Source organism: Salmo salar, chromosome ssa03 (assembly GCF_905237065.1).
Source record: "Salmo salar chromosome ssa03, Ssal_v3.1, whole genome shotgun sequence".
Lineage (NCBI taxonomy): Eukaryota > Metazoa > Chordata > Actinopteri > Salmoniformes > Salmonidae > Salmo > Salmo salar.
The window spans coordinates 66205143-66229739 of record NC_059444.1 but is presented as its reverse complement, the minus strand read 5'-3'; the positions used below and the strand labels follow the sequence as shown (position 1 = coordinate 66229739).

At 43.2% G+C, this 24597-nt stretch overlaps 2 protein-coding genes across 2 annotated transcripts; one reads left to right on the top strand and one right to left on the bottom strand.

The window, feature by feature from the left end:
- Nucleotides 1–662: 662 nt before the first annotated feature.
- LOC106601239 (aconitate hydratase, mitochondrial) lies at nucleotides 663–10948 on the bottom strand. Its single transcript, XM_014193285.2, has 16 exons — nucleotides 10538–10948; nucleotides 8890–9032; nucleotides 8361–8619; nucleotides 7748–7840; nucleotides 7324–7482; nucleotides 7038–7188; nucleotides 6767–6871; nucleotides 6524–6615; nucleotides 6310–6415; nucleotides 5934–6091; nucleotides 5658–5843; nucleotides 5294–5572; nucleotides 4850–5041; nucleotides 4595–4727; nucleotides 4066–4187; nucleotides 663–3946 (listed from the first exon to the last, which is right to left on the bottom strand). The coding sequence occupies exons 1-16, from the start codon at nucleotides 10571–10573 to the stop codon at nucleotides 3815–3817; spliced, it is 2346 nt and encodes a 781-aa protein (XP_014048760.1). The 5' UTR covers nucleotides 10574–10948; the 3' UTR covers nucleotides 663–3814.
- Nucleotides 10949–12149: 1201 nt separating this feature from the next.
- Nucleotides 12150–19296, top strand: LOC106601240 (protein Tob2). Its single transcript, XM_014193286.2, has 2 exons — nucleotides 12150–12376; nucleotides 14311–19296. Exon 2 carries the CDS (start codon nucleotides 14586–14588, stop codon nucleotides 15798–15800), a length of 1215 nt encoding a protein of 404 aa, XP_014048761.1. The 5' UTR covers nucleotides 12150–12376; nucleotides 14311–14585; the 3' UTR covers nucleotides 15801–19296.
- The last annotated feature ends 5301 nt before the right edge of the window (nucleotides 19297–24597 follow it).

Sequence of the window (24597 nt, the reverse complement as noted above, 5' to 3'; positions counted from 1 at the left end):
TCGCCAGCTGAACGGTGTTTCTTCCGACACATTGGTGCGGCTGGCTTCCGAGTTAAGCGAGCAGTGTGTCAAGGAGAGGGGTTTGGCAAGGTCGTGTTTTGGAGGATGCATGGCTCTCGACCTTCGCCTCTCCCGAGTCTGTAGTGTAGTTGCAATGATGGGACAAGACTAACTACCAATTGGATTTCGCAAAATTGGGGAGAAAAAGGGGAAATTGGCCTTGGTCCAACTTTTAGGACCCGTGAAGATCTCTAGTGTGGGGGTAAACTTCATTCGAAAAGCACCATAATTGCATATTTCCACTAGGGACTTACCTCAGTGTTTTACCAAAAAGGCTCAGACTTGTGTGTTTCCAATTCCACAGCCCTGCTCAAAAAAAATAACCCTAGAGTCTACATTAACATATTCACTGGCAACACACTGGTGCTGTAATGGAAAAACCCAGACACAGGTTAAGCCTAGTCATGGACTGAAAATAGCCATTGGAAGTACTTCTTAGTCCAGGACAAGGCTCATTCTGTGTCTGGGAAACCGCCTCTATTATAGCTAAGGGATACTATATTCACAGTGCTGAATTGTGTAGTATTTTAACTGTATTACTGGTACAGTAACTATAAAAGTGCTGAATTAAATCTAATTAAGACTTTCAAAAAATAAAGAAATTACAAAGATTTTATTCATCTTTATTAAATATTAATTTACCACAGGAAATATCCTAAAATCTCTTTTTAATCTTGCACGCTATGAAACTGCAAGCATTCAAATCACCTAATACAAAACCAACTTTAAAATCAAAACAAATATGGAAATCAGTGAAGCGGAATTCACCACTTGAGATTACATTAAATAACGCCTGTCAATCGGTGTCTACATTTAATTGTTTGCAGTGTCTGAACAAAATTTGCATTCTTATGAAGTCAATCATTGACAGTGTTTCAAAATGGAAAATAAATAGCTAGGCCAATAAAACAAAGCAACGGTTCCATTTAGAGACTGCATTAAATACTTGGGAATTTAAGACTATTAATTTATTTTTAAAAGCCACACAACTGACAAACTTAAATGCTGCTGGCATTACACTGGTCATCTTCATACATGGGGTTCATTGACATGAAAAAAATGAAACAGAATGGCAAACCTTTGTAACACTTATGTTTGATTTAGTATGTAATGGAGCATTTTCATGAGGCATCTTTGGCGATTAACTTCAGTAGACAGATCAGAGAGAATTCATCAGCAACATGTTAACTTTGCTAAGGTTGAGCAAATGAGGAATTAGTATAACAAGTTGGTTAATGTGCTCTAAACCGCATACACCATGGGTTAAAGTCGCAATGATCAAGAGCCAATCCTGTTTTAAATCAGGGGTTCCTTCATCTGCATCAAATAATTTTAAAACAAAGCCTAGACATGTCTCACCTGACCAGTCTCTCCCTTTACATTGACAACTCCAACATTCACCTGGGAGCAACATACAAAGACGGACCACTGTACAGCACAGGTCCAAGAGTGACAAAACATTGAGACTTACAGTACAACCCTACTTTAGTGCTTCAACAATAATTTACCTTTCATTTAAAACCTCCAACCACCTGTTAATTGGTATGACTAGTTGTGAAACCCTTAGATTGGGGAGGGGGGAATGGAAAAAATATTTTAGGCTTCAGATTAACAAAAGATAATTGATGGGAGATTAAATGATTAGTTTGATACAGTGGGTTTATCAGAGAACGAAAGGCTCTGCATTCAACCAGGCAGCTACTGCCCACCCTCTCTCCATTTTATAATATAGTGCATATGTACACCTCTATATCACATTATTTACACACAGGCCCAAACCAAGTTCCTTTAAATACATGTGGGTTTGACAGCGCCATTGCCATTCATCTGAATATATTGTCACTGAAGTCAATGAAGACCATATGCTAGAGGACCAAAACAAATTTAAAAAAATAGGCATTGCATTTCTACTTTCATTACACCCTACTGCAACTACAAAAACTGAGACAGTTAGCTCTTCAGTTCATCACTGACATGAAAATAAACATTGATTTGATAGCAACATTAATCATCTTGGCACCATGACCAATGGAAGTAGCCAATCCAATCTCCAAAGTAATCCCATGAATACTTTGATTCTAACTTACTTTAAAGTAAATTAGTACTTAGTGACGAGAAGACAACGAATGCAATGAATAGGTGGTCATGGCCCCCCAAAGCCAATTTAAAAACATTCACACTTAAAGACTTAGCTGCAATATCCTCAAACACACAATGTACCATTTAAGTGGGAAAATGTAGATACAAAATGGCAAGAGTTTTAGCCAAATGTAATAACTTGAATCAGATAATGGTATACATTTCTCAAATTACATTTGTCATTGTATTCTGTCATTTCAAATGAATAATCACACCCTTGCTTTAAGATGCTATGGAGTGCAGCTTTTCGATGTATAAGTGAAAGCGTGGAGTGTCTACAATAGTACTACATATAGCGCTAGTGTACAGCCATCTGGACACTATATTGTGCGTTCATTTTGTAAGAGGAGGTCCCTCAAGCTGTGCGTGGAGCCCTGGAATTAGCAAGGACAGAGGGGCAGCACAAAGCCAGACAGGGATATGGACAGGCAAGGGTCTGATTAGCTAGCTAACATATATGGACACACGCATGGAAAGTAATGGCAAGACTAGTACAACACAGCAGTATGTAGCATTTTACTCCCACCTACAGAGACACACAGAAAAGGGCTGCTAGGATCTAATATAAATGTCATGCAATAGCCCTCAAGTAGAAACAAATGAAGCATGTGGAGAAAACAGCGGTAGAGAGTTAAAGTGTGGAATGCAAAGGAGTGACAAACGGTACACCAAATTCCGTGGGTTAAAATTGATTTTGGGTCAAGAGAAAACGCCAGAAAAGGAAAACCCTACAACAAAAGTCCATGCATACACTACACTCTGTAGAAGGATTGACCTTATCACTACAACCTGGTCCTGGGGCCACAGAATCTAATGGTTCCATTGATGCCTTTAATCTACTATATGAACAGTTATTAGGCCTGGGTAACCAGGTTAGGCCACTTGCTCTCTAATCAACGACTAAAACAAATCAATTCAGGTAAGTCACAGGAAAAATGTGCAGCTCCTGAGGCCCAATAGAACTATGGTGGACTTAACTAAACAAATATTCACATAAATCTTCACTAGCAGTAATATTGAACTAACAAGAGTTGTAAATCCTGGGAATGAGAGGGATACATTCAGTGAACTAAAATGTGCAACTGGGTTAACCAGCTGTCTGTGTTGGAGGAAACAAGTGGAGGTCCAGGTACACAGCTTAACACAACAACTACGACAGGGAAAGTAATGTGAGCAGGATTCAAGCTACAGACCAGATATGGAGAGCTAGCAGTGTGTTTGTGAGGTAAGAGTGAATTGAATACTGCAGCGCTACAGTCAATGGCAAGAAGCGTGACAAATGTGATTTCTACACAAACAGAGTACTGCCAACAAGAGCAGTGCTGCCTAGAATAGGAACACAAATGCTATGCTGAAACAAAGACAAGGGTTCTTGTGTGTGTTATGTCAGAGCTTGTGTGCGTATACGGCTCTACCTGTCTGTGGGGAGAGCATTGACAGTAATCCTGTATGTGTGCGCGAGTATTTCATCTGTACAGCGGCATGGGGTGCATTTACGCTAGGCAGGCTGCTACCACCCATTTCCCACCTCTGTGCAGCCCCTCCCCCTCAGTATCTCCAGGCCCGCTTCTCTCTGTGCTCCTCCGTCCCTGCGGACCCCCCTGGGTCCCTTCAGTTACTGAAGCTCCTTCATCCTGTTGAGGGCGCTGCCGGCGTGGAACCACTCGACCTGGTTCTCGTTGAAGGTGTGGTTCAGGGTGATGATGTCCTGGCTGCCGTCACCGTGCTTCACCACTCCCTTCAGGGGCTAGAGGAGAAAGACAGCTGGCCTGTAAGGCATCCGTGTAAAATACACATACTACCAAGTCCCATCCCCATTATATGGAGGTCGGTAATTTGGGTGGCTGAATGGTCAATGACGCTCACCTTGCCGGGGGCAAAGGTTGCGAGGCCTGTGATGGAGATCTTGTCATCGGGGCGGATTTTGTCATAGTCGGTGGGGTCGGCAAAGGTCAAGGGCAGCATACCCTGCTTCTTCAGGTTGGTCTCTGAGAAGAGGACAGAATGGCAATGAGGAGAAAAGAAAGAAAACAAGACAGAAAAAAAGAAAGTGGGGAACAAGAGGGAGCTTGGGGAATTGGCTAGTATCGAGCTCCATTGTGTAAACAGAGGCCTCCTACCACAGCGGGGCAGATCCATTACATGCCAAGTCAAGGTCATAGAGAACAATGTGCACATTCAAAGTGTGTGGGTGATCTTGTTTCTAACCATGTTTCCCCTCTTGTGCAATGAGTCTCATGATAGCTACATGAGCTCTGTCTCAACACAAATAGTCTCAGATTGAGCAGGTTCCCACCAAAAGCTTTTCCTCTCATGCTACCCACCCACTTGCCCCGCCACACCCCTATACCCTCTACTCTCTCTTGGTGACTCCACATGTAACATCTAAGTGTACCGTGGATCCTGGCGAAGCTCTTGACGAGGATGACCCTGCCTCCCAGGTGTCTGGGCTCCAGGGCTGCGTGCTCTCTGCTCGAGCCCTCCCCATAGTTGTCATCCCCCACAACCACCCACGACAGACCGTTAGCCTGGCGGGAGCAGAGAGGGAATATTTCTTAAAATCAGATTCTAATTTAAATATTGTTATTCTGGGACAGCCCAACAGTACACAGCCTCTATAGGTCCCCCCTCCAGTTACTGTCTGTCACACCTTGTAGTGGCGAGCCACGTCAGGCACGCCCCCGTACTCTCCCGTCAGCCGGTTCTTGATCTTGTTGACCGCATCGTTCTCGATGTTGATTGCTCCAATGAGCATGTTGTTGGAGATGTTGTCGAGGTGACCGCGAAACTTGAGCCAGGGGCCAGCGGCGCTGATGTGGTCTGTGGTGCACTTGCCTTTCACCTGCGGAACAGGAAGGAAGAAAAGAGACTGTGGGGTAAATGGCCATCCAAATGTGGCACCACATGCCTGAACAACCATCTGCCAACTCAGTGGTTTCTAAGTCTTTAATAATTAGAACGTAATGCCACCGTTGAAGGCCTCTCAATTCCAACCATGGTCCTTGGTGGAGGATAGAACTCAGCCAAACAGTGAGAAGAGGCCTTCCTCATCTTATCTGTCTTGACATCCTCTACACATCTCCCCTTCCCTCACCTTGATCAGCACTTGCAGGTCCTCAAGGTCCTTGCCGTTCCACTTGTCAAAGGGCTCCAGCAGCTGCAGGCGGGTGCTGGTGGGGCTGACGTCCACCATAACGGAGCTGCTCTCGGCAGGGGGGTGTTGGTAGGTGTCCTGGCCGGGGTCAAAGTCACGGGCAGGCAGCTCGTCACCGTTGGGTGGCTCCAACTTGAATTTCTCACCATTGGCCGCGGTGAGGTAGTCAGTCTCAGGATCAAACTTCAGGGTACCAGCGATGGCCAAGGCTGTGACAATCTGTATAGGAAGAGAGGGTTATCAAGGCAGTTACAGGGGGACAGTGTGGACGTCATAATGGTGTGTGTGTTGTAATTATTGGTACCTCAGGGGATGTGACGAAAGCATGAGTGGCAGGGTTAGCATCATTCCTGGAAGTGAAGTTCCTGTTGTAGGAGGTGACGATAGTGTTCTTCTCCCCCTTCTTCACATCCTTCCTGTCCCACTGGCCAATGCAGGGTCCACAAGCATTAGCAAGGACCACTCCACCCACATCCCTCAGGATCTTAGACTGAAGGAGAAAAAAGCAATGTACCTACAAATCAAGTAAAGGGCAACTAGTTTGGAAATTGACTTTTTCCCCCAAAAGGTTTGAACTCACAAAGCCATCCCTCTCGATGGTGGCGCGGATCTGCTCAGAGCCGGGGGTGACTGTGAACGCAGCCTTGCACTTCAGGCCTTTGTCTAGGGCCTGCTTGGCCAGGGAAGCAGCACGGCCCATGTCCTCATAGCTGGAGTTGGTGCAGCTGCCAATCAGACCTAGTGGGACCACAAGGGACCACCGGAAATCAGGTTAATAAAGACAGGAGAAACGCAGGTGATTTTAACAGTCATGTAAATACGCCTGCAAATATATGATAATGAAATGTTACTGTACTTTCCTATTATAGGGCTTTCCTTGAATATTAACAGAGTGCAAAATGTAGACTTTAAGGCAGTGTTAAAGATACCGTGTGACCACTGGTGCTGATACTGACCCACTTTGACCTCCAGGGGCCAGCCGTTCTTTTCAGCCACAGCACCAATCTCAGACACTGGGTGGGCCAGGTCAGGAGTGAAGGGCCCGTTGATATGGGGCTTCAGCTGCCAGGGACAGACAAACAGTTAGCATTGACAATGTGTGTTATTTCTTGAAAAGATATTCTATAAATACAAGTAATGGATGTCAGCCTAATAACCGAGTGGACTCACCTCACTCAAGTTGATCTCAATGACCTGGTCGTACTTGCAGCCTTTGTCAGGGACCAAGTCATCCTTATGCTTGTCAGCCAGGGCAGCGATGTCTGAAAGTAGATGGAAAAAGTTAGAAAGAGAATACAAAAATGCTAAAGGACTATGCTGTATGTGTATCAGTGGCTGCTAGACTGACACGGAACATATTGTGAAATAACAGGCTTTAAAAATATTCCAGAATGTCTTATTGTGAGTGCTAACCTGCACGTCCAGTCTTATTCAGGTAAGTCTTCATGCGGTGGTTGTAGGGGAAAACAGAGGTGGTGGCCCCAATTTCAGCTCCCATGTTGCAGATAGTTGCCATACCTGCAACCAGGAGGTGGGAACAGTCACATCAAGTTTTTATGCAAACTAGCACCAAATCAAGACCAAACCACTGGACAAACTCAACTGAAACAAGCAGTGTTAAAACAAACAGCATAGAGTAGTTTACTCACTAGTTCAGGTAAACCTTACTATCTTTTGGCCTCACCGGTGCAGGAAATGGAGTCGACGCCTGGGCCATGGTACTCCACAATGGCTCCAGTGCCCCCCTTCACTGTCAGGATCCCAGCCACCTTCAGGATAACATCCTTGGGAGAGGTCCAGCCCGATAGACTACCAGTCAGCTTCACTCCAATCACCTGATGGGGAGGAGGGAGTTATTACTACATTTGTGAAAAGTCTTTTTTTTTTATTTTTATACATGTAGGAAGGAGATCGATACATGAGTGGGTGAAGGGAATGCAGTGAGGTGGTTCACTGTCATAGCAGCTCACATTGGGACACTTGAGCTCCCATGGAATACCAGCCATGACGTCCACAGCGTCAGCGCCACCCACTCCGATGCAGATGGAGCCCAGGCCGCCCCCATTAGGTGTGTGGGAGTCTGTGCCAATGAGCAGGACTCCTGGGTAGGCATAGTTCTCTAGAATTATCTGTCAAGGGTAAGTGAAATCTGTTAGCCAATGCACAACAATCCTTTGACGTATTGATCTCAATAACGTCAAGATCTGAATGTATAACAGGTTTGATATCATGAGTGAACAATGTATTCTGCTACTCGTTTCACAGCAGTATTCCTGAGCTCCAATCTAGTTGTTAGTCTAATTTCAGAAGTGGATATTGTTCAAATACAAAATTAGTCTCATGGCAGCTCAATCTAACCAGTTATCCTTTATTGTACCAGTATAGTTCCAGTACCTGGTGAATGATTCCAGAGCCTGGTTTCCAGAAGCCAACTCCATATTTGGCTCCAGCTGTCGCCAGGAAGTTGTAAACCTCCTGATTCACTTCCTGGATTAAAAAGGACCAGGGAGAAGAGGTTGGCGTGTCAGTTGAGGAGAATATATTTTCAGCTGGTAGTCCCCTTTATGTAACCGTCACAGCACATATTTGGCTGCAGACCTTAATTCCCCTTTAATCCCTGTTCCTCAATTTGACCTCTGTACAATTGGATGTAGTAAGTGTCACCCATGCTAAATATTCCTCAGGGCTTCGCTTTGTCTAAAAATATAATGTGATGCTGTGTGTGTGTGTGTGTGTGTGTGAGTTAACCAACATTCCCTCTCATTTGGGTCATCTTGGCCCCAATGCAATACTTATGGTAAGCCGTCATTGTAAGTAAGAACTTGTTCTTAACTGACTTGCCTAGTTAAATAAAGGTTAAATAAACTTTTGGTTACCCCTAGGAACTCGTGATACCATGGAAAGATGATCCCTCTGTAGAACACCCTAAATCTCAGCCAACAGAAATCAGCTGGACAGCCCAAAAACATCTGGACAGGCCCTTGAGTTTCCCCTGCTCCCTACTGACCTTGGCCCTCTTTAGATCCTCGACCCCTCCGATCTGCGCCTCAATCAGGTGGTCACAGTGGATGGTTGAGGGCACGGCCACCTTGGGCAGGCCGCTGCTGATGAACTGTAGCATGGCCATCTGGGCCGTGGCGTCTTGCATGGCCACACGGTCCGGACGCAGACGCAAGTAAGTGCGGCCCCTGGCGATGTCCTGCCCCATAGGGTCATCCAGGTGACCATACACAATCTTCTCCGACAAGGTGAGGGGGCGATTGAGCCTGAGGTGAGAGGAGGGCAGGGATTGGAGGCCAGTGTGGTTAGAATTCAACTTCTAAAATACATTAAAAAAAGGTTAACTCACTAGGAGGAATGCTTTGTAATCTAAAGTTAGCTCAGTGTGGCCAGTGTTGCTGAACATGAGAAGTCAACACGCTAACATGTCAAAGGATTTAGTGAGCAGTTGTAATGGGCATGTCATAGTAGTAGTGGTTATTAACAGAGGAACACTGAGGAGCGCTGGGTGTGAGGTTGGAAAGGCAGCTACTGACCTCTTGCGCACAATGTCAATGTTCTCATGCAGCTTCTCATAGCTGATGCTGGTGCCAGGCTCAAAGCGGCTCATGGCCACCTTGGCTTTGGCGTTGAAGGCTGCTGAAACATGGAGACGCCTTGCCCCTTCTCCAAGGACAAGCTAAAGGAAAGGGGGGTGGGTACATTTTTAGTAATGATACATCAAACTTGGAAACATGTTCATCATCATGGAAGAGGATAGAGGGGCTTTAAAGTTCCTAATCATTGCAAACAGTCTCCTCAAACTCAACTCTGGACCTCAAAGCCAGTTCCACTGCATTCTCATTACTGTACCAGGTGGGTGCAATTATCAGGTAGATCAGAAAACCAGCAGGTTCCAGACCTTGTAGCGTAAGAGTTGAATTCCCCCGACCTAGTCTATAGCCTAATGACCAGAAAGTTTAAACAGAGACATATAGGATTCATACTCTCAGAGAACAAGATAAAGTTTCACTTGACTCATGTTCAAAGTGTTAGGCTCTGTTATTATGGGGGTCATTTCAAGTAAACATGTTGGCATTATCAGAGAGGCCCAGACAGACAACATTATGGATTTTCATGCTGGTTCAAGAATCCCAAAGCCCAATCAAAAAACAAGGCCACCATAAAATGACTCATCTACAATCTACGTGAGCTCCATGTGACTTATGTTCCATCACCTCCTACACAATGGAGACTGACAGCAAGACTAATAAAGTAAAGACTAGATCATTGCATTACACTAAGTAAATATGTCAGCCAGCTACTTGTCACTAAATTTCCCAAAATACACAGCACCTAAAGTTTACAATGAGTAGCCTAAGTGTTAGGTAAATTAGTGTTTAGCCCTAAAGGAGACACCTAATCCCTACACATTAGCACAGACAATTTTGTGACAGCTCAAGTAGCCTAACCTAGCTATGATTTTCAACATGGCATCATCATCAACACAGCCAATCGTCCTCAATAAGATATTAATCAGCCTGTCTAACATGAGTTATCTAGAGTGAAAAGACGTAAGCAAATGGAATATCACAACCAACTGAGAAAAATCAGTAATGTTAATTTGCCGAATCAAATATATATCTACCTCATATTAGCAGGCCCTTGGTCAAATATCTTTACAGACGTAGCAGAACAGTATTGGACACTGTCCATTCAGATAATTTCATTCGGTTTTTATAAGATCATATTCAATTAAATTTCTAAATGTGGTGCCGCATTGTCCGACACCGTGATTTGACTAAATCTGTTATTAGACGTGGAAATCAGACAAGTGCGCACTTAACTTCAGTAACCTTGAATCACCTTGCAAACAACTGGACATTTGGTGCAATTTGAAGTATCCAATTTATTACATTTCGACAACACATTGCATTATAAACCAGCATTATAGATAAAGCGTTATTATACACTTCCCTGACTAACTTATAGCCGTTGCACGGAGCGCTAGTTAGTAACGTTTACAGTCTACTGGGACACCGCGACCAAACGACATAGCTGCTAAGATGGATTGTTTACAATATTGATGATTTTTTAAAATATCGTTGTGGACAACAATATCTCGTAATTCATTTTTACCTGAACATTTGTACTTGATGCATAGTGTTGAATATATTTATTAATATAAAATAAAGTTGTACTTACCCGAAGCCGAGTGACAGTCATACAGTAGGACGCCATTTTGTTCACTCACAAAGCTGTGTTGCTGTCAGGTGACGTCAGGAACCCCAACTTAAACGCGTCCATTATTTTTGTCCTGACAGGTGTGTTAAAACTGCCTACAAGTGTATATCTCTGTGAATCCTTACGACTATAATAACGCAAGGTCAAAATATAATATTTCCATACAATTATCAAAGTGGTTCCAATAATTATCAAAGTGGTTCCAATAATGTAAGATGTTGATGTTTTTGTTTAGTACTTATCTGTAAGGTTGTTGTCATCAGCTCCCTATAATAAACTATGCCTAGTTACCGTACAGTTGATACACTTTTACAGTTTAAAGGGGGCTATTATTTTACCTAACTAGGCAAGTCAGTTAAGAATAAATTCTTATTTACAATGACGGCCTAGGAACAACAACCGCCTTGTTCAGGAGCAGAACGAGAGATTTTTACCTTGTCAGCACGGGGATTCGAGCCACCAACGCTCTAACCACTAGGCTATCTGCCGCCCCATGAGGCTACCTGCCGGCTATGAGTTTTACTGATGCAAATTAATTGGACATATTTACATAGTAGCCTATATATAGTCTGACAAAACCACTGAAGACAATGACTGTGATGTGGCACAGCAGTAATATAATGACGTTCCTGAAGAAGGTATTTTGACAGAGAACTTGGAATCTATAAAACAATTTATAATAATTACTTTCAAGAATACTCATTACTCAGTATATTTCTTCCAGTACCTGTCCTGGTCCTCGACCAATGATGTGTACAAATATTTTCCTTTTTAATCACTCTCCTTATGTGGCTATAGATTGTTGTTGCATATTGAAAAATATAGCATATAAAATAAAATTAAAATGCATAAAAAATTATATCAACAGTTAGAAAACAATTCTTAATGTTTGAAAAGTAGGGTTCACTCCGGGGGAGAAAGTATAAAAAAGTAGAAACCATGCCAATCTTACATGGTAACTTTACAGCCTTATGTAATTTTATCTGCAGAATGATTTCCCAAAACAAGTCTCAGCGGGAAGTTCAAGCAAATAGGTAAATAACGCTATATGGTTGGAACGACATTACCCACAACCCCTGCAAAATGTCATATCACTTACTTGCTGACTGGACATCCTTGCAGCCCAATAAAATACGGGTCCTCCCCCTTCTCAGCCAATAGGGACTCTGTTGCTATCACCGCTTATATTTTTAGCAATGGCACAGTACTTACTTGGAGTTACAAATATCCGTTCGCCAACGAAACTAGGATTTCGCTTTCTGGTTTTGCAGAGCCATGGATGTAATTGTGTGGCTCATAGGTGGGGAAAAATAAAGAAAATGCATTTTATTGTTTACCATCGTTGTTCTTACCAATATGTTCAATCATAACTACCAGCATTTGCAATCCTCAATTACCCGTAACCTATTTCATATGATTTACTTCTTTTGAAACTATAGGCTTATTACTGAGTGTCGACTATTCTCTCCTAGGTGTGTATGAGTTTATTTGATAGTGTACATTATAAAAGTATTAAGAAAGTAGTCCCTATTCAGACCAACGTCATAGAACAGGGGGTGTGGGCGAAATGGTCCTGTATAAATCCGCAAGGTTGTCAAACACTAAAGTTTTCTCGGGCAGTTTTAGTCAACCTGTCGGTTGTGGAAATGGAGGCCGTATGAAGAGAATACGTTTCAATACCCATTTAACACACCACATTATATCTGCCTCCAAACAACTACCTTGAAAAGCCACATCACCTTCAAATGCAATGTAAAATACGGGAATTAAAACCGCAGGAACTGAACACAAGCTGCATTAGTAAGTATACACAGCGTCCGCATATAAACATGTATGGCATTGACATACATTTTTATGTATCTGCCATAACCGTACATTTGGCTAGATGGTGCATCCTCATAATTTAATCAAATAGTCTTTAGGACTCTCCAAAGATGCCCTGCCTTTTGAGAAACGGACTCTGTAATTGGCTCTGTCATCCATTTTAGATTCTGTTTTTATTTTTAGACAGACCCACTCAAACTCGTATCTGAGATTGGAGTTGTGAATATTCTTCTCATATACAGCTAATAATTTCTTCCTGTTTTCGGGCAGGACCAATTTATTATTGAGCTGTTGTAGTCCTGCTCATCGGTCGATATAATGACATGAGACTGCAACATTCACCACTTTAGTCTCCTTACAAATTGGCACTGTAAATAAATGATTAGGTCTTCCAGTTTGTTAGAAGAATAGTATGTGTCCTTATTGCTGAAAGGTGGAATTGCCATCACGTAGAGAAGTAAGTATTGGACATTTGGCATAGGCTTCACCACGGCACTTCAAAGCCATATAGGCTACTCTGTCATTGCACACCATCACTCTTGCTTTACTGTATGTAGCCTATTGTTTTGCTTGAGTTAACGAAGTTAGCCTACATATTGTAGACATTGTTTTCACACCCCTTATCATCAACATCCTGTTTGCTACTTTTTCTCTTTATTCTATTATTTTCGATTAGGCTACCTGCCCATAAATTATTTAGGGAAATGTGTGCTGTTACTGTATACAGGTATAGTATTCACTTGAATAAGCTTGCTACGTTGTTACAATGAGTGGACAGATGTGTGCTTTATGGTGGTGATGATGCACTGTAAACAATATGTCAACTATCAGATTAGGTCATGTAACCTACTGTTGGCTTGTGCAGTCTACTTAGTAGTAGGACACAACTATGACAAACAAACATGTTCATGGTTGAGTAATGCTGCATTAACTAATATAGTATATGCATTATAGGTCAATTGTCAAAATTAACAACTAAGATCCATTATGATACATGACAGGTTTTACTTTTTACTGTACATAGTCCCAGCTACATATGAAATGATGAAAAACAGCTTTGTAGGGATGACATTGAATGACATTGGATATTGGAAATGACTATGGTGATTAATGCTTTTCGAAGCTGTACTGTAAACTTCATTATCATTGATTTAAATGTAGTCAAAGGTGAAAGTTTGTTTGCTGTCTGCCAAACATCTCCTATTGAATGGTTTCACACCTCTCCAAATGAGTTTCTTCATAGATTTAACACAAGTAAAACACTGTCTTAAATAACAAGCGAAGTCAGGTTGTGTATTGTATCTTGTTCTTGCCCATCTTCTAGCCATTGACGCAATGTTCAGCCTGCAAACAGAGTAGCTATATTTCATAACAATAATTATATATATTTTCTCAACCTAATCTGATTCACAATATAACATTCATCGTCCTTGATGCATACATTATAACCATGTTCTCGTAGATCTCAAGTATACACTTGTTCAATTTAGCTTGCTGGGTAATCCTGGCTGCTGGGCAATGTTTATGGTGCGTAGGTGGACTATGTATTGCACGTGTTGTGATGACGTTAATAGTGCTGCACGGTGGGAAATGGTGTCCTTTATGCACTGTAGCCAGTACCGTGCCATTTACAGTATGCAAAACATGCCTACATGTGAACTGTATGCCCACAGCCTACTCTCGCACCTACACTGTTTGATTTTGAACTTTCTCTAATTGTGTAATCCTGAGTAGTGAAGCATCTGGCAGAAGCAGATTATCATGGCTTTCTGCCTTGATCACTGCATCTGTTACTCCCCTCCATGTTGGCTGGCTAACCCATTCACTCTCTCATTATCCCTTCTGTTGAACCTATTTGGTCTGCCTTTTACCTTCCTAGAAATAACACCATGTTTTTATTTTTCCACCAGTTGGACTCCATCTCGTTACCTGTCAAGTCTTGTTACCTGGCAACTGAAAACAACTGGTTGGACTAGTTTTTGGCCTCCTGGCAACCAAGTCTGTCCATGTTGACCACCCAGGAAGAGGTTTAAAGATTCTGCCGGATTTCAACTTACCTGCAGTACATGTAGTTGAGAAGAAAACATCAGACTTCTACAAGCCAGAGATAACTGTTCCAGTATAGTCTCATTTTGGGCTTGATTTCAATACGTGGCTATCCAGACTGCATTGGCCAGGTACAGTCATGCACCTAGAGGTAAAGGTAGCTCTGAATTTCATTGTGTCCTACCTGTACAACAAACTGCCCCGTCGTCGTGCTGACCTCTTCGGGGAGGAGTTGGAGCGGATACTGTTGTCGCGCTATGAAGGCCACTGGTACCCTGAAGCTCCTCTGCGGGGCTCTGCCTTCCGCTGCCTGCACCTAGGGGCCCCCAGGGACCCAGTGGTGGAGCTAGCTGCCAGGAGAAGTGGACTGGACACAGAGGAAGTGCGTGCCAATGTCCCCCCTGAGCTGAGTGTGTGGATCGACCCCTATGAGGTGTCCTACCAAATCGGGGAGAAGGGAGCCGTTAAGGTTCTGTACTTGGAGGATCCATCCGGTTTAGGTGGGGAAGGCGAAATGGTGGAAGTAGTAAGTGGAGTGAGTAAAGGGGACATGGAGGTAGAGGAGGCCAAGAGCTTAGGGTTCAACCCTGAGGCTCAGGTGTTTGTTCCAATTGGAGCCCAGATATCTCCAGTTCTGCTTCCTTCCCTCTCCAGCTCACCCACACCTCTCTCGGACTCATCCTGTCCAGTGATTTTCAGCTATCCCAGCTCCAGCACAACCACGAACCCAACGGCCCACTCTAACACATCCACACCTTCCCCTCCAAATGGGGCACTCCCTTACCTCCCCTCTCAGCAGCCAACGACCGCACTGCCCAGCACCCGTCTACCGCTGCAGCCCATCACCTTCACCACAGCCAGTTTCGCCGCCACAAAATTTGGCTCCACCAAGATGAAGAAGTGTGGCGGTTCCGGATCGGCTGGTGGCTCGGGTGTAGGCGTGCCCCCGCCACAAAGGATGCTCACCCATTCCCCCATCAACATCTCTCCCCCAGGGCTGCTGAAGCACAAGCCCCTCTCACTCTCCCTGCACTCCCTGGGGGCTCAGATCCCCAGCCAGCTCTCCCCTAATGCCAAAGAGTTTGTTTACCCGGCATCCCCTGGGCCCATATACTTTGACAACGATGCTCCGCCCATACTACCACACTCAAGTCCCTTCCAGCACCCTCACCCTGCCCACTCTCACCCCTCATTTGACCCATTCTCCAGCCCCCCACCTGGTCCAGCTGTTGGCATCATTGGTGGTAGCGGTGGGATTTCTTACATTGAGAAGCCCTCATTTGTGGAGGGTATAGGGGGGTATAACCTGCAATATCCCAGCCAGGCCTTCCAGCCGGTGGTGCTGGCCAACTAAGCCTTTCTTATGAGTATTTCTGTTGCAGCAGTAGGGCAGTAATGCTCAAGTATGTTTTGGGGAAATTGTTCTTACTGATACTACAGTGTAGAATTTGTTTTATTACTACTACAACCTCCAATATATATTTCAATATGATTATTTCCATATCATTAATGTTCAGTTTTGTTGTTGTGGAATTTGATTTCAGTTTCTCTAACCAGAGGAGTAACCAGCCTCCTATTGCACAGACATCATTTTCATTGAATGTTCAGCAGAGTAAAATGCCCTTCAGCTTTGGTCTATTAACAGCAGTATGGTAGTTATGCTGTGAAAAAGGACCAATGTCCTGTAAGATGGCTTTGGAAAGCTTAGTGCTTTGCAATCTGCTCGGCCTTAGTTACCAAAAATGCACAGAGGGGTTTGTGCGGGTTTGGTGATGTCTTCTTCATGCTAACAAATGTTAAATGTGCTCTTCTGTGTCTTGGGTCATTGTGAATATAGTGGGCCTGTTACTAGAGCCTTGAAACATATCACATACCATGTCTGAATCGGTTTGGCGTGAAGTATCAGGATTTGCCATTCATCAGCTCTAAAATCTGGTCATGGACCATTCTAAGAAAGGGAGCCTGTGTGTAGTGTCTTGGGAAAAGGGAGGGTTTAATGAGCAGGGTATGAGGAAATGTATCTGTCATGACAGAAAGAATTACTGCCAGGGAGGTCAGCGAACCTTGGTGAACGTCTTTGTCTTCGGCTATAATGACGTACTAATCTCACACAGACACACACAGACTGAATCTGTCAGCAGTGTGTGAAGGTGAACGGGCGTTGTTGGAGGGGAATAGGATGCTGCTAAGCAATGGGGATTGTGATGAATGGCTTAGTGTGACTTTGACTATGAAGGAGAGGTCTTACTCTGCAGGGAAAGGAGGACGGGGAGGGAGTAAGGAGAGGAAAAAGGGATGGCAAGACAGGGGCATCGATGACGTTTTAACACCTTTTGGCATCTTGGGTGCAATGGCTTTAGACGGACACTTTAAAACCCGGAGCATGTTTCTGTAGAACTTTAGTGGCGTTGCAGCCAAAGGCTCACGCTAGGTCCCCTGCTCTTTAATCCCTTAATTATCTCTGTTCCAGTTGCTGCTCCAGTGGGAGACCAGCATCATTTCCAGGACTATGAATGTTAACTAAACCTGTGTTTTTGTCACTTTATGATGCCATGTCAGATCATTCTCATGTAGGTGGTGATACCCTGGCTCCATATAGGTAATAGAGGGGGCAGTAATTGTCACCAGGGTTCAGGCAGCCCCCACCTTTCCTTTTGAGCCATCCAGCACTTTATATTATTGGGCTATAGATGCCATGTGACCCCCCCCCCCCCCCCCAGTCATGTAAGGCGCTAAACATGATTTTTTTCTTCTTATTGGCCCATTATGTTACAGCTGCATCTGCTAGGAAATGTTGGTTCTGTTCCACTGAGATTTGGATAGAAGGGGGAGTGTCCCTAGCCATCATCTGAATGTTTTCTAGATTGTGCCCGTAAACATCTGTTTATAAGCTAACATAAGTACACTGGTAATTGCTGTGATAGTCAGTCATATGCGTGTCATTCAAACTGTTTATTTATCTTTACGTCCAGGGGTTGGGAGGGGTGGATCTCTTTATACATGTAATGGTTGTGAGGGAAGGGGTCATTTTTACATTTGTAATTTATTTTACATTTTCTATATTTTTCCTGTTTTTTTTCAAAAGTAATTAAGTACATTTGTAAAGTTGAGAGATGTTATAACAGTAGGAATATGTATATATTATGTTCAGGTTTCCTTTGTTTAGTTATGTGCTGAAGTTATTTTTACAAAAATAACTAAATATATATGCAAGTTGGGAATAAAAATAAAGATGTATAAAGTATTGAATGTGGATTGTACCTTGTACAGAGTTTGTCCAATAAAAGACGGGTAAATGTAATTTGTTAAATTGGGTTTTTGAAGAGCTTCAGAGATGAATGTTTACAATGGGTAGATAGACTTTGACAGCATCATTCTCAGTCTGTGTTTCTAAGGGCAGTCTGATAACTTGTGTAAGATTTCTGTTCCTTCATAGTTCGTACACTTAAACCAAAATCTCCACATTTAAACCAAATCCCCTTAGTAGTGCTCATATGTTACTAATTTTGTCCCTTATTCATTCATATTCCATCTACATATTGTCCAGTGCCATACATCTTTGCTTTATACCACTGACCTTATTTGTGTGCCTGAACAGTCCTACTGTGACTGAATTGGCTGCCAATTTCATTCTCACACAAAGACTGAGGGAAAGCAAAAAACCCATTCCTGCAGTCTAATCCTTGATGAGTATTCACCTCACATCCATTTTGTGGTAACATTCCCCTGCTCCCGCTACTATAGCCATAACTAAGACTGTCTTTACTCACACAGACACTGACCCTGGTCCAGTGCAATGGTGTAACTAACGCCATATTCTAGACCACAATTGTGGGGGGGGTCTTAGCCCTGATAAACCACAAATATTCCAATACATTTCTTCAAGTCAAGTGTTTCAAGCAGGTTTAGGAGGAGGATAGTCATTGAATGTTCTGTGATTATGATCAGTGACTGGTCAATCCTGGTGGTGGACAGCCTAGTGATGGATAGAGCTATTTTTTGTTTGTGCTTGTTTCAGTGAGATTTTTGGTTTCCAAATTCCTACAAGTATCCCAAAGTGCTGCTGCCCCCCATTGCTTAAATAATGGTCAGATTACTCTTGGTAATCGGATGTGTGCTGTATTTAATTCCCTGTGCCTGCATAGCAGGTCTGGAGGTTTGAGTGGTGGCTTGGAGGCCATGTTGCGGTCACTGACGGCCTGCCAATGGGAAGGCCAGAGGACTGTGACGTTTGAGGGATGGGGGCTGCTCTACTAGGAAGTTCTGATGGATTACAGGAAGACTATAGATATTGTTTCACATTGGCTTTTTGGTCACAGGATGGACTGTGTTTTGTTGCGGTATAGTGGTTGGCTGTTGGTATATGGCTTGCATTAAAAGTTTGTAACATTACACTATCCTCTCCAAGTGTTGTAATTAAAAATACTTGGTTTTTAAATCCACACTAAAAGCAGGCCATTCTACCACCAGGATGAATCAAAGTGAGGAAAAACAGAGTTTTGTATTCTGTCTTTTGCTTATATCTATCTACATGTGTTTTATTTAGCACTTTGGAATATTTTGTTGTAATAAAGAATTTTCTATTTAACATTTAACAATAAATGGATATAATTGAAAAGATATATTAATATAGTACTTTCTTTTTTGCCTGTATTTTGTTATCATTTTCCTATTTTGTATCTGATCTGTACACCCTGTAGATGTATATGAACCTTTCACTACTGAAATGCAATGACCTGTTTTCTGTGCTCCCCCATGGGAATGGGGACTTACTACTGCACTTTCTTATTGTATCAGATTCTTTTTTAAGTTTGTAATAAAACAATTGCAAAAATAAGCATGGAAAATAATACAGTTCTCTTGTCATTTGTCTTTCAGTTTGTCAAATGTGACAAATCCTGGCAAAATAATTATTACAAAAGGATTTAGAATAGTGTTTGATGGCCTTCTTGTGATCATGAATTCTTCTAGTATTTATGTTCCCCTGCGGTATAAAAAGCTTGTTGTTGACAATAAACATGTATTTCATAGCATTGCAATACATACGTTCTAATATTGATGTAAACAAATTGAAGCCTGATTAATAATTCAACCCAGATATGAAAATCTCAAATAGCTCATCTCACACACTCTTCTACTTAGACCCCAGACAAATATTACCTAATTTCATCACCTCGAAATATGGCCGGTGCATTATTTTGACTGTTAGTATATCTGTCAGATGTTTGCGTGACTCCACTGGGCTGTGCTCTCCTATGGCGTGTCGATGTTTGGCATTAACATGCTTGGTCAGCTTCTCCTTGGCTCCCTTCTTTATCTCCTCACCGCCCACTCACCACATCTCATTCCCCTCCTCCATCACCCTCTCATCTTCCCTTTATCTCCGCTCTGTTCTCTCACCAAATCCCTATTTTTCCACTTAGCCTTTCTGCTCTCTATCCCATCGCATTTCCCCACTCATCCCTCACTACTCCTCTCCTCTATCCCCCCTTGTCTTTGAGGCTGTGTTTATGCAACACTGCTCCCCTGTGTGTGGATGTGATCATTACGCAACATCTCATACTCCGTTGGAATACTAATGAAGATGAGGTAGGGGGATAGGCAGAGGACCTCAAATCTCTGTTTTTGTGTGTCTGTGTGTGTGATAAACAGCGCATGTGTTTGTGTGCATGAGGCAAGAAGAGTGATGTGCTCCCTGTTTGTCTCCCAGCATCACAATGTCCATCCTGTCAGAGTTGGTCAAAATCACTGCTGTTGGCCGATTTTTCAGGCAAGTTCAAGTCAAAGGCTCACCTTTCATTGAATTCCACTTTATTAATATGCATGATACGTATCCCATACATGGGTACATACAGATTAAAAAACACAACAGGAAATGCATCTTCATTTAAAAGAGTTGAAAAAAAATGCACTTGACAGGCAAAGTTTGAAATGTCCTCAAGGTAATGTTTATCCTATCAGGAGTGTTATAGCTGTTAAAAGAGACCGTTATACATTTTTTGGGACTGTTTTCTACATTCAAAGAGGCTATTCTTTAAGGATGACCTTGGTATTGGGAAGGGCTGTTTCACCCTGGAGTTGGTATCTTTTATAAAGGTTTTGTATGCAAATCTGGTAGGAAGTAACTGCAATTGTATTCATGAACAATGTAAAAAGGAATAATTCAGTCCCCACCACCTCATTGAGAAGACTTCATTATCCTGAAACACGTGTAACAAAAGGAACCAAAAACAAACATTTGACATCACAAAAAGCTAACGTCCAGTTAATTTCAAAATAAATATTTTGTATTTTACAAGATGTTTCAAACTAAAATAAAAGGAATCATTTATAACCTTGTGACTGCCCAAGGTCAAACGCTACAACAGTTAAGGTGGTGCTAAAAATAGGAAGTACACTACATGACCAAAAGTATGTGGACACTGGCTCGTCAATCATCTCATTCCAAAGTCATGGGCATTAATATGGAGTTGGTCCCCCCTTTGCTGCAATAACAGCCTCTACTCTTCTGGGAAGGCTTTCCACTAAATGTTGGAACATTGCTGCGGGGAGTGGCTTCCATTCAGCCACAAGAGCATTAGTGAGGTCGGCGCTGATGTTTGGTGATGATGCCTGGCTTGCAGTCTGCGTTCCAATTCATCCCAAAGGTGTTCGATGGGGTTGAGGTCAGGGCTTTGTGCAGGCCAGTCAAGTTCTTCCACACCGATCTCGACAAACCATTTCTGTATGGACTTCGCTTTGTGCGCAGAGACATTGTCATGCTGAAACAGGAAAGGTCCTTCCCCAAACTGTTGCCAAAAAGTTGGAAGCACAGAATCGTCTAGAATGTCATTGTATGCTGTAGTGTTAAGATTTTCCTTCACTGGAACTAAGGGGCCTAGCCCAAACCATGAAAAACAACCCCAGACCATTATTCCTCCTCCACCAAACTTTACAGTTGGCACTATGCATTGGGGCAGGTAGCGTTCTCCTAGCATCCGCCAAATCCAGATTTGTCCGTCGGACTGCCAGATGGTGAAGCATGATTCATCACTCCAGAGAACACGTTTCCCCTGCTCCAGAGGCCAATGGCAGCACTCCAGCAAACGCATGGTTATCTTAGGCTTGTGTGTGGCTGCTCGGCCATGGAAACCTACTTAATGAAGCTCCCGACGAACAGTTATTGTGCTGACGTTGCTTCCAGAGGCAGTTTGGAACTCTGTAGTGAGTGTTGCAACCAAGGACAGACAATTTGTACACGCAACACACTTCAGCACTCTGCGGTCCCGTTCTGTGAGCTTGTGTGGCCTACCACTTCACGGCTGAGCCGTTGTTGCTTCTAGACGTTTCCACTTCACAATAACAGCAGTTACAGTTGACCAGGGCAGCTCTAGCAGAGAAGAAATTTGACGAACTGACTTGTTGAAAAGGTGGCATCCCATGACGGTGCCACGTTGAAAGTCACTGAGCTCTTCAGTAATGCCATTCTACTAACTATGGAGATTACATGGCTGCATGCTCGATTTTATAGACGTCAGCAACGGGTGTGGCTGAAATAGCCGAATCCTCTAATTTGAAGGGGTGTCCACATACTTATGTATATACAGTGCATTCGGAAAGTGTTCAAACCACTTCCCTTTTTCCACATTTTGTTACGTTACAGTCTTATTCTAAAATATATATATTTTTAAAATCCTCATCAGTCTACACACGATACCCCATAATGACAAAGCGAAAAGGTATTTAAAATTAAAAACTGAAATATCATATTTACGTAAGTGTTCAGACCCTTTGCTATGAGTCTCGAAATTGAGCTCAGGTGCATCCTATTTCCATTGATCATCCTTGAGATGTTTCTACAACTTGATTGGAGTCCACCTGTGGTAAATTCAATTGATTGAAAAGTTTGTGGTCATACGCACATCCTTAAAAACATAGGTGCTGGGCTAATAAAGAATACTAGTATAGAACAAGAAGGCCCGCACACTGTTAAAGCTCCCAATTCACCACTTTACTGACAACGTTTCAATCCAAAACGGATATTCGTCAGGTCGAACAAACAAACCGAGTGCTCATATCCCAAAATATACACATTTCACCTCACATGACCATTGCAGACATGATGCGTGCAAAAACAATTTGTCTATCTCTAATAATTTAATAACAAGGAGATGGGTACATGTACTAGTTCCAGAAAATAATATATTTTGCAAAATGACCTAGTAGGTGACCTGGAAGGCAAGACAAATCAAGGTGACATATTCATATAAGAAAGTCTGATATTAAAATCTTGGTTCAGACCTCTAGGAGACATGGTACACAAACGGTGAATCCAAAACAATTCTCTTCTCAATAATAGATTATCAGTATCAATTCAATTGAATTGTACATGATTTGGAAAGGCACACACCTGTCTATATAAGGTCCCACAGTTGACAGTGCATGTCAGAGCAAAAACCAAGCCATGAGGTCAAAGGAGTTGTCCGTAGTGCTCTGAGACTGGATTGTGTCGAGGCACAGATCTTTGGAAGGGTACCAAAAAATGTCTGCAGCATTGAAGGTCCCCAAGAACACAGTGGCCTCCATCATTCTTAAATGGAAGAAGTTTGGACCCACCAAGACTCTGGCCGCCCAGCCAAACTGGGCAATTGGGGAAGAAGGGCCTTGATCAGGAAGGTGACCAAGTACCCGATGGGCACTCTGACAGAGCTCCAGAGTTCCTCTGTGGAGATGGGAGAACCATCTCTGCAGCACTCCACCAATCAGGCCTTTATGATAGAGTGACGAGATGGAAGCCAGTCCTCAGTAAAAGGCACATGACAGCCCGCTTGGAGTTTGCCAAAAGGCACTAAAGGACTCTGACCATGAGAAACCTGATTCTCTAGTGTGATGAAACCAAGATTGAACTCTTTGGCCTGAATGCCAAGCGTCACGTCTGGAGGAAACCTGGCACCATCCCTACGGTGAAGCATGGTGGTGGCAGCATCATGCTGTGGGGATGTTTTTCAGTATCAGAGACTGAGAGACTAGTCAGGATCGAGGGGAAAAATGAACGGAGCAAAGTACAGAGAGATCCTTGAGGAAAACCTGCTCCAGAGCGCGCAGGACCTGACTGGGGCGAAGGTTCACCTTCCAACAGGACAACAACCCTAAGCACACAGCCAAAATGTTCAAAGACCCCAGTCACCCAAGTCATAGACTGTTTTCTCTGCTACCGCACGCCAAGCGGTACCAGAGCACCAAGCCTAGTACCAACAGGGTCCTTAACAGCTTCTACCCCCAAGCCATAAGACTGCTAAACAATTAATCAAATGGCCACCGGACTATTTACATTGGACACCCCCCACCCCTCCATTTGTTTTTTACACTGCTGCTACGCTGTTTATTATAGTCACTTCACCCCTACCTACATGTACAAATTACCTCGACGAACCTGTACCCCCGCACATTGACTTGGTACCGGTACCCTCTGTATGGGGCGGCAGGTAGCCTAGTGGTTAGCGCGTTGGGCCAGTAACCGAAAGGTTGCTGGATCGAATCCCCGAGCTAACAAGGTAAAAATATGTCATACTGCCCCTGAGCAAGTCAGTTAACCCACTGTTCCCCAGGCGCCGAAAACATGGATGTTGATTAAGGCAGCCCCCTGCACCAATCTGATTCAGAGGGGTTGGGTTAAATGCGGAAGACACATTTCAGTTGAAGGCATTCAGTTGTACAACTGGCTCAACGCTCTAACTGACTAGGTTATCCCCCTTTAAGACAACGTGGCAGTGGGACAAGTCTCAATGTCCTTCAGTGGCCCAGCCAGAGCCTGGACTTGAACCTGATCAAACATCTCTGGAGACCTGAAAATAGCTATGCAGTGATGCTCCCCCATCCAACCTGACAGAGGATCTGCAGAGAAAAATTAGAGAAACTCCCCAAATGCAGGCGTGTAGCGTCATACCCAAGAAGACGTGTAATTGCTGCCAAAGATGCTTCAACTCTGCGTCGACTAAGTGAATTCTTTGAATACTTATTACATTTTTTTATACATGTGCAAACATTTCTAAAAACCTGTTTTTGCTTTGTCATGTAGATTGTGAGGAATTTCTACAAAGAAAACAAACATAGTTTGGGACAACTTGAGTTTCATTTCTACATACAAACTGGCTTTTATCCAGCTTTAACTT

Excerpts from the sequence above, each read along its gene's own strand:
- LOC106601240 (XM_014193286.2), top strand. The coding sequence starts at position 14,586 with ATGCACCTAGAGGTAAAGGTAGCTCTGAATTTCATTGTGTCCTACCTG.
- LOC106601239 (XM_014193285.2), bottom strand. The coding sequence starts at position 10,573 with ATGGCGTCCTACTGTATGACTGTCACTCGGCTTCGG. Across the intron at positions 7,189-7,323 it reads GGGAGCTCAAGTGTCCCAAT|GTGATTGGAGTGAAGCTGAC; the intron begins GTGAGCTGCTAT and ends CCTCCCCATCAG. Across the intron at positions 6,092-6,309 it reads GCCCCTGGAGGTCAAAGTGG|GTCTGATTGGCAGCTGCACC; the intron begins GTCAGTATCAGC and ends TGGTCCCACTAG.